Source organism: Strix aluco, chromosome 15, assembly GCF_031877795.1.
Source record: "Strix aluco isolate bStrAlu1 chromosome 15, bStrAlu1.hap1, whole genome shotgun sequence".
In the NCBI taxonomy this organism is placed as follows: domain Eukaryota; kingdom Metazoa; phylum Chordata; class Aves; order Strigiformes; family Strigidae; genus Strix; species Strix aluco.
In genome coordinates this window covers 13,183,205-13,193,541 of record NC_133945.1, presented here as the reverse complement: position 1 = coordinate 13,193,541, position 10,337 = coordinate 13,183,205, and the positions used below count along the sequence as shown (strand labels likewise).

The following is a 10,337-nucleotide window of genomic DNA, read 5'->3' as shown; positions in this document are numbered from 1 at the left end:
ATTTGTTTTCAGGATGCTGTCTTTAATATAATATACAGACATTTAAAATGTTTGTAAAATGTGACAATTACGATTAAACAAACTCTTAAACAATCTAAGCAGAAAAATTAAATTAGTCTGTTAAAAGAAATCTTTGAAATCTGGAAATTTTGTAGCCAGTGTTTTGCTTTTTTCTCTCTTAAACAGGTTGCATTAAAGGAAAGTTTTGCTGCTGTGAATAGAGCTTGTTAAGATGAAGCTCACTGGAATCGTCTGCATCCAGGAGCGCTATGGAGCAATTTTCAACACGGAGGAGAAGTTGTTACATGTGTCTGGTAATAGAAGACAGTATTTCACTGACAGAAAACTTACACGGCGTGGGGTAGCAACACCCTGGCGCCAAACCTCTAACTCCGAAGTGAACAGAAATGCTGGAGCACTGAATGAAAAAAGTATGAGAGCAGTAGTGACAGGAGGCGGAGGCTACTTTGGATACAAGCTGGGATGTGCTCTTGCCAATGCAGGAGCTTCTGTCGTTCTGTATGACATACACAAGCCTATCTGGAAAATTCCCAATGGAGTAGTGTGTATCCAGGTATGAAAAATTACATTTTCACAACAGCCAAAGTTAGCTTGTTTACCTTTTCCATAATGTCTTACTAGTTTTCACAGAATCCAAATACCTAACTGCAAATGATTGCAAATTTCAATAACCTTTTTAACTGTGTGAATAACCCACATGATTTTTTTGTCAACTGATTTAAGTACATCTGAAATAAGGAAAACAATGAAACCTGTAATGCGTAGCACAGAGAACCCACTTCACCTCCTGACACTGAAGTACTCCTCAGGACCCAGTCACTGTCCTCATCTGTGCCTTAGTTTAATCACCTGTAGAATGAACATAGGGGGATTATGAGGCTTAATTAATGTTTTTAAAGTCCTTGGAGTTCTCTGGAAGAACATATGATTATCAGGAAGTATTGAAATGGGCCTAGTTTTCAGTCCCAGGATGTACAGTAAGTACAATGATAGATATGCACTCCCTCTCTGCTAACCTGCTGCATGACAAATGCTAACCTGCAGCTTTCATTTCAAGTCCAACTATCTTTTCATATGTATTACAGGCAGATGTCAGGGATTATGATGCCATATCTGCAGCCTGTGAAGGGGCTGACTGTGTGTTTCATGTAGCTTCATATGGAATGTCAGGAAGAGAGCAAGTAAGTCCAAACCATTTTGTATTTTCCTGTGTGATTGTCCACACTGAGGATGAGAGACTCGGTGATGTAACACTGCGTGTTAGATTTTATCTCTTTAGATTATCCTGAGAGCCTGAATCCAGATCCAGGCTGTTTTGGTAAATTGCTCTGTGCAAACTGTTGTGCTAGCTACAAGCAGTCTGCTTACAGTACTGTTTTCCTAGTTGTAAAATTATTTCCTCCCCGTTAGAGGCTCTACCAGCATCCTGGGAGGGCTTTTGAGTTGGAAATGGCATTGAAGAGTTCTGAAAATAGCGCAAGGACAAAAGGAAAGACAAGGGAGGCTGGTTCCCTCCAAACCCCTCATCTTTCCCTCAACCTTTCACATAGAACTCCTAGCTGTAAGGTCACTGGGAGGAATGAAACCTGAAGTAAATTCTAAACTATTTTCTATAACTAAATTATAACAATGGCTGCATTTCAAGTCTTAACTGTTTGCCATTAGTGGGTAAAAAGCTGTAAGGATGTATTTGATGTAGGACTGAGCCACAATTCTTATGATTAAAGTTACAAACACATACCCTTTCTTACCTTAATTAATAAAACAAACTTCAGTAATTACCTCAGCTAGATAAAATAGCTCATTCAAAGATGTTTGCAATTGAGCAATGCATACTTGGAATTGGTCACTGAAGTGCTACTGAAACATGGATATTGAACACATTGCTGCAAGATGTACAATCACTGGAAACGTGTGTTCAGAAGCACCGCGATTCTCTTTGCTTCAAGCAGACTAGTCTGTAAAAATGCAAAAAAAATACAGACATAGTTTAAAAATAATGATTTGAATTCCTGAAGTCTGGAACATCAGTCTAAATGATTATTTTTATGATCAAAGCACTAAACTCATTACTTTTATTTGGGGACATTTATAACATCCCCCTATTGAATTTAAAATGTATTATTATTTTAAAATGCACAATTTCTTTATTTTCCTAGTTGCACAGAGAAGAAATTGAAACTGTAAACGTTCATGGAACAAGATTCATCATTGATGGTATGGTATCTAACCTTGCCATTGGGTGTTAGTATAGCATATCAAAATATTACACCACTTAGAAAAAGCCAGTTGGCTTTTTTGGCACACACTGTTTTTTACCAAATACTTAACATTTTTGGCAGAAGATGAGGAAACATGTCAGGTTTTTTTCATGCTCGATTCTGCTATGGGGTGTGATATGATAGCCAGCACTGCAGTTCAACTACTTCAGCTTTTTGTAATCGTATTTGATCTGATGTCAGAATCCATATCCATGTAAGGAGTTAACTGTTTCCGTGTGTATTTTGTGGCAGTAAACCTCGTTGCTATCGAATAGCTTGTGCACAGGTAGTGGGCAGCCCTTGAAGCAGATGGTTCTGCTTAGAACCTGGCTAGAGCTGAAGCCCATCTCAGTAGGCTGGTAGCCGCCCTCCCAGAGGCACAGTGTTAGCTTGCAGCATCCAAATTAGCATGTCCCAGATTATAAAGCACTTGGTTCTAAACTGCTATTGATCCTTTAAATATGCTTTGCATTTTAAGTCACCCAATCATAAAATGGAAGGATTTGCTCTTTTAAGATTTGTCAGTTTCTCAGAAAAAAGCTCATACAAACTTCCTTTCCATAGTTTCATCTTCCACTAAACTAATTTACTTTACACATTGCCACAGCCTGCAAGCAAAGGAACATCGCTAGATTGATATACACCAGTACAGTAAACGTGGTGTTTGGAGGGCTTCCTATTGAAGATGGTGATGAGGAAACTGTGCCATATTTTCCAATTGAAAAGGTAGTTTGGTTGTATTATATTTTCAAGTTTCCTCTTCGTTTACTTTCTTGTTTCTGAAAAAGCCTGGTGTTTTTGTGACCATGTTTTGCCTGATGCCAGAATCCAGGTACAAGAAAGAAGAAAGAAAACTCTTTACATTCTTCGTAGATGCTATTCACAACCTTGACACAGCAGTTTCATGTACTTTGCAGTATATATTTCTCTGTTTCCTATCAAGGCCTTGCTTTTGGAAAATAACTCATACAGTGTCCCGTTAACATTAATGAAATTCCACCTGGACACACGGATTGTGTTATATGGCTTGGTGCCTCTTTAGCCATTTATTATTTATATGATTTTTCTGCTTCTCCCTTATTGGAGATGACGTATATTCATTGTAGAGTTGATATGGAAAAGCAGTCTATTTTTATATGGTTTTATTGCATTTAATTAAAAAGGAGAAAGTACTTCTGGGTGCTTTGTATACACAGTTGTTTTTTGTTTCACTCCTCTCTCCATCAAGTACTTCACAGTCTTTCAAGAAGTAGAGATGGATAGAGAAAATATTGAATTTATATTTTGAATAATATATCAAATAATAGTTTCTCTGGGATAGTGCCACAAGAAAGTGAACAAGATAATTCAGACCAGTCATAATGTATTTAAAACTTGGCTTTTGACTTTTCCATTACCTGAAAAAGAAATCCGGATTACAAAGTAGTGATCAATTACATTCTTGGCAGCATTCAAAGCATACATATATTTATTGCTTCTCAAATGTGCTAAAATTAATTAACTGGATTTGCATAAACAAAAATGCTTGCTTACCTTAGCAATGTGCATGTGTTTTACCCTAAACTAATAACCCATGAATTCTGTATTTTGAGGTATTTGTTGCCATCTGCTAAGTAAAACCTAGTAGAGAAGAGATGCCCCTCTGCCCTGTCATTTCAAGAACAGATAAAAACATATTTGCTTTTTCTCTGTAGCATGTTGATCATTATTCCAGAACCAAATCAATTGCAGAACAAATGGTACTAGCAGCTAATGGAACGCCACTAGCAGGTACTTTTGTCCTAGCACGAATTCATAGAATTTACTCCTCCTCTTCTTATTCCTCACTACCATCCTGTATCCTGTATCAATCCTTGGTGGAAGATTGTGAATTGTGCAATTATGAAATCAAGTTATCTACCCCCTCGCACAAATTAATAGATTTTCACTTTGTTTTTAAGTTCCCACAGCATCTGTAAAAAGTTTTAGCATGGTAGCAATTAGTTCAGTATGTTAATTGAAAAGATGAAGACAGCTATAAATTAAACAAAAACAAGTGTTTAATGTCACTGTACTATGCAACATAAGTAAAACATGAATGCTGATTAAATTGTTACCCACCCTGCCCCAAGTTATATTTTAAAATCTGAAGAAGCCACCTGATACTATAGCCTGGAATTATTTATTAGTGCTTCCCGAAGTTTTCCATGTTGAGGAAGCCAGTTATACACTTGAATACTTAAGCTCACCTGTGAGATACTATAACTGCCAGTGCAAAACAAACTAATGTAAAGTGTAACATGATTCTATGTGACCAAGTGATACTGAGCTAAATTTAGCTGTAGACAACTTACAGAAAAGACTCTCTTCACTTGATACTTGCAGAGGGCTATAAAGAGATATAAAGTCATTGGTGGGCATTCCACTCCAATAGAATTATTTTGTTTAAAAAATAAAGGTTTCTTTTTCCTTATTTCCTCTTCACATCAAAGACCATCTTATTTTAGGAGCAATGCACAGTTCTGCATTTGTCGATGAAATTGGAACCAGTCAGTGTTCCAAACAACCCATTTTGATCCTGTGCCATAGCAGGATTGAGTATTTTGCATGTTTTCAAGTACTATTAAGAACAGCTATTAGCAGATGATGAACCAGCCAACTGATATACTTGGGAAGTGATTGGATTTTTATGATGGTCCACCCTTTCTCCCACTGAAATTATCACGAACTTCTACAGCACTTCTCGTGGGCTCTGCCTACCGTTGAGAACCTTTCAGCTCTACCCTGTACTGCTAGCGAGTCACTGTTTCCCATCAATACTTTTGTATGAGATTAGTTGGTTTCATTCCACTTTCCTACCAATAACTTGCTCACTTCAGCAAACTCATCACCACAGCTGGCGCTTTGGTACAGAGAAAAAGGACTGGTGAGAGAGAGGTTTGAAATATCTGGTAATTTCTAGGAATCCAACTATGCTGGCAGGACTTCCCTGAGTCTTATCTTGCTGGTTTGCATGTTCTGATTCTGCCAACTTAATATCCAGCTACTAATCCAACACCTTTCAGTATGTATTATTTTTTAAGATGGTGAATTTATTTCAGAGTAAGTTCTGCTACCACAGTTTTTGGTTCATAAAAAGAAAGGTATAGCCATGTGAATGTCACTTAAGAATGGTCTTACCAATTCTTCTAGGAGGTGGAATGCTCTATACATGTGTTCTTCGCCCACCAGGAATCTATGGACCAGAAGAGCAAAGACACTTGCCAAGGCTAGCAGTATGTATTTTAATTTTTTGATCAGCAGAATCTTCTATGATATACAACAGCATCACTTATTTGTGCTATAAATTGACCTTCTTATTAGGCAGCAAATCAACAATTCAATTGGCTGCTGAGTGTGATACAACTTTGTTAACAGGAACTATATTATATCTGTAAAGAATGCCTAGTACATTTAAAAAGCCTTTTTTTGAAATACAAACACCTGTTAAGTCCAGCTTTATAATGCAACGCTTACTGTAAGATTCAGGCCAGTCTGTGATATTTAAAATGTCTGTTTGCATGCAAGTTACACTAAATGGTTTAAAATATTAATGAAAAGAGATACAGCAAAATATCTTATTTCCAGTCTCAACTATTAACAGCTTTCACAATCCAATGAAACAAGTTAAGGAGTCGAAAGCACCTTCTGGTACAATAAGTTACTAAAGGGCAAACAGCTGAGGTGCTCTTGTTTTACTTTTTCACTTGCTGTGTTTTAAATTGTAGGACTAGTACAGTGTTTAGAATATGATCCCTGTAGAATTATATGAGTCAGTTATTTTAAAAGCATCAGTACAATATAAAGTTACACACAGCTTTGAGGAAAGAATAGATTCAAGCTTACCGCATAATAAATATCTTTGTTTTGTGGCGAGGTAGGGAATTATATTGAAGTCAGTCAAAATATACTTTATAATCTTCTAAATAAAATAACTTTTAAGAATGGTAAATGTAATTTTAGTTAAACCTGAGATGTTTGCTTTAGGCCCCCCCCCCCCAATATAGTCTTTTTAAATTTGTGTAAGAATTTAAGCTTGTTACGAGCCCATTTTAAGGCATTATGCAACTGTCACATTTTGCAATTTCTAAAATGTACCCATTAAATGAAAAGTGTGACACCTAGCATTACCTTCCATTTTCTCCCAGCCAAAGCTATTTGTTAAATTTGATCCAATTTTGTGAATACTTTGATCCATTCAGAACTGTATCTTACCTTTCCATACAGTATTTTATTTATCCTTTGAACAGACTTGTATTTTTTTGTAAATTCAGGACATAAATGTGTTCAATATGTTCTTCGATCCTTCCTCATGAGCAATATTTTTAAAGTTCTCTACACTTCTTGATTTTTAATTGATTCATGTATTTTTTTAAGTAGAGACAAACCTACAATTAGCTGGACAAGAAACTGCACTGTACCTCATCTTAAAACCCATTTTGCTTTGGTTTCACGTTTGTTTATGTCTACAGAAGAATATTGAGAGAGGGCTACTTAGCTTCAAGTTTGGGGATCCTTCTGCTAAAATGAACTGGGTGCATGCAGAGAATCTTGTTCAAGCTCAAATTCTAGCTGCTGAAGCTCTCACCCCTGAAAAGAACTACATAGCTGTAAGTGAACAATAAAAGCACCACAGTTTTGACAGTGGATCCTGCCACTTTATCCTGTACTGTAGTAACTACTGTAGTAGTAGTAATTAATATTTGTGTTATTGTCCTTTAGCTTATGTTGTTGTCTGTATTTTTAGTTGACAAATGTGCTATGAACAGTGTGGAACCTGGCAGCATTGGCTGTGCAGTGTGTTAAGAGTTGGAATATTCAGTTCTGTAAGAACATCTCCATCTTTGCATTTTTGTAATATAATATTTGCTATTTCTGGAAGATGAGCAAAGAATGTTATATATATGCTATGTCAGAAATGAAATTGGACGGTCAGGCAGATTTTTCCCCTGTATATAGATCCAGGCTTAATGTTCTGAACTGTGATAATCAGTTCTTCCCATACCATATGCAAATAAAAGCACATTTCATCTGGATTGGTTTCAAAAATAGTTGCAACTGTTTTCCTCCTTGTAAACACAGTTTTTTATTTGACCTAGAAGCACTACCCTTAAAGTATTAGTAGAAAGATTTTTGAAGTAGATTAAACTACTTTTTCTAAAACCCTAAAAGCAAAAGCAAAGAGGTAACTTATGCCTTGGTTACACAGATGGAGTCTTGCAGATTTCAATGAGTCTTAACTAGACAGAGAGCAGAACATGTCCCACCATTTGGTGAATTTGTGTTAACAGTACAAGTGAGATACGGCACCACTTTCAGTGCATTTGCTAATCTCTGTATAGCCCTTCTGTATAGGCACATCTGTAATAAATAATTTATACCAAGGCATGTTAATCACATAAACCACTTGTCCCCCAATTTCATTGCACACATTAGTACAACTGATTGAAACACATGTAGATAGTTTGTTGACTTGTATGTACATCCATGCATATTTTATATTGCTGTATTATTTTTAAGCTATTCACAAGGAGTGAGATAAAGAAAAATAAGTCAATATATATGTAGTATTATTTTTACTAACTTTTCTCTACCTCTTTAACAGAGTGGCCAGGTGTATTTCATTAATGATGGCGAAAAATTCAACCTTTTTGAATGGTTAACTCCACTTGTACGTGCAATATATACTTCAACTCCAAATACATTAATTTCTTTGACTGTATACAACTCCAGCTTTTGTGTGCATGTTACATTTGGTATGTTTGCTTTGGGTGTAAGAGTTCCGTTCTGAATGTGGGTTTAATTCCTTCTTGAATTCAGTGTGATTAGTGCTGTAACAAAGCCTACCTAAAATATTACATTAGAGCAACTGTCCTCACTGAGACCAAAGGACCATCTAAACCAGTATCCTCTTTTGAGTTGTCATTATCTTCATTTCTTGGGCACACATCTGTTAATGGTGGCTATTTTGGGTGCACAAAAAATATAACTCCTAACTATTAATCTGTAACATACAGTCTTTTCAAAAGAACATTTTATTGTTAACAGTGGGCTCAAAACCATAAATATGTCACAATGTTAAATTAGGTATCAGCACACATGACACTTCAATCAATTATTATAAACTTTTTTTTCCTTTTTTTAAGACTGCCACTTGAAAATTACATAGTGTCTGCATGTGACATGTAACTGGAATCCCCTGAAAAATGAAAACTCAAATAGTAACAGCAATGATAATTTTTTCTGGTTTATCAGTAAATATTTCCACAAATATCTTCTGTATTGAAACTTTAAGACTTGCTTGAAGTTTCCGTTTTTATCACTGTTTTTTAAATCTCTTTCAGTTTGAAAGATTAGGTTGCAGTAAACCACGGATACGTATTCCTACTTCCTTAGTTTATGCATCAGGTAAAAATATTTATCAACTTTTCTCTTTCCTGTCCACACGACCCTCATTCCTAATTGTAATATAATGGTGGGGTTTTTTTAATTTGCCCAAAATTTTCATGTATAAAAGTATGCTGTGGGCTCATCTAGTGTGCAGTAGTTAGGGGTGTAGTAGTAGTAGTTCAGCTCTACACAGTGTGTTGAAAAGAGAATGATCTCTTATTTAAGTCCCACAAAAACAGCTTTTATGTAGGGCTTAACTCCACAAAGTTATACATCTGTTAATGGTATAAACATAAAAAGTTAAAATGCAAAAATCCATGACTTCATGAAATACACTGAAGAGTATCTGTTTTGCTGCATGGGTACATTCCTTGTTCTCCTGTATCCCATGCTCTCCAGAATCAAGCCCCATGTGCAGCTAAAACACAATCCAACTTTGAGTATTTTGTTGTCACCCCATTTTTTTATGAAGTCTCACGAGTTTTTCACAAGACTTGTCACTAACCCTCCAAACCCTTTTCACACAAGCACCCTATTTCAGGCTGACTGAAATATTAAGATTAAATCCAACCCCTTGTGAGCAAGTAGCCCTGTTGATGTTAGCAATGGTGCCCTGAGCTCTTAGGGGCGTGATTATCCTTCACTATCATATACAGAGTGAGATATGCCAAAAGCGTAATAGCATAGCAATTTACTATTCTTATCTCAAGTAGAAATCTTTTGTTATACAGCCATGATAATGGAATACCTTCATCTGATGCTGAAACCATTTGTTGAACTGTCTCCACTGCTGACCAGAAATGAGGTAAAGTCTTTGTAAACTCCTCTTCATTCTCACAGGATGCATACATACATGTTAATACTGAAGTACAATTTAAGTTAGTAGAAAGTAAAATCCACCCAGTTTCCAGGGCAAATGTACGCATCATGTACAGTTTAGGCAATATATTATGCTCGTTACCATAATCTTTGAAAAGAGAAGCACTTAAGTTTCCCATCTGGGAGAGGCTACTTCAGCTCCTTCCTCTCAAGGGCCAGTAACCTGTATGGCTTTAGCTGGTCAGTTGGACTCTAATTTCTGAAGATATTTAAGCACTTAAGAGATGGCTTTTATCTGCCTCCTTTGATACATAAATGAGTGCAGAACATTTTTTGTGGATGTTTTCAAGGCTAGAAGATTCTGCTTTCCAGTTTTTACTGCCTCTTTGGGCTTTCAAGATTCTCTTTTTGAGTGAACAATTTTAAACATAATGGGACATAATGTCAATAGAACATTCATATAATGTTGTGGGGTAGTGGGGTTTTTTATTTAACATTTCCTTTAATTGTGCTTTTACAGACTTTGTTCCCGTTTCCTATGTATTCATATGTTTGTATGTTGACTCTTTTGCCCTAAAGGTACAGAACATTTCTATAACTCATACATTTCGAATTGACAAGGCACGAAGTCAGCTGGGGTACAGCCCAGAGAAGTTTGCATTTGCTGATTCTGTGGACCATTACATTAAAACCAGACCAGAAGCCCAGAATCATCACATCTTCCTCAAAGTTTTGCTTTCTTTAATTGTTAGTTTAAGTTTGATCTTTCTTTCTTTAAGATTTGATGGCCTTTCAGTTTTGCATTTTTTTAAAGAGACACAACACTGA

At 36.1% G+C, this 10,337-nt stretch overlaps 1 protein-coding gene across 1 annotated transcript; it reads left to right on the top strand.

Moving 5' to 3' along the window:
• LOC141930323 (putative short-chain dehydrogenase/reductase family 42E member 2) lies at window positions 1-10,337 on the top strand. The gene is made up of 11 exons (XM_074841006.1): window positions 1-574; window positions 1,107-1,202; window positions 2,181-2,238; window positions 2,890-3,008; window positions 3,977-4,052; window positions 5,454-5,536; window positions 6,773-6,910; window positions 7,906-7,971; window positions 8,645-8,708; window positions 9,422-9,495; window positions 10,089-10,337. The coding sequence occupies exons 1-11, from the start codon at window positions 233-235 to the stop codon at window positions 10,335-10,337; spliced, it is 1,365 nt and encodes a 454-aa protein (XP_074697107.1). The 5' UTR covers window positions 1-232.

What these genes read in the sequence shown, in the direction of transcription:
- LOC141930323 (XM_074841006.1), top strand. Translation starts at nt 233, where the DNA reads ATGAAGCTCACTGGAATCGTCTGCATCCAGGAGCGCTATGGAGCAATT. An exon ending in TTCCTTAGTTTATGCATCAG is followed by an intron (nt 8,709 to 9,421) that starts GTAAAAATATTT and finishes TTTGTTATACAG; the next exon opens with CCATGATAATGGAATACCTT. An exon ending in CACTGCTGACCAGAAATGAG is followed by an intron (nt 9,496 to 10,088) that starts GTAAAGTCTTTG and finishes TTTGCCCTAAAG; the next exon opens with GTACAGAACATTTCTATAAC.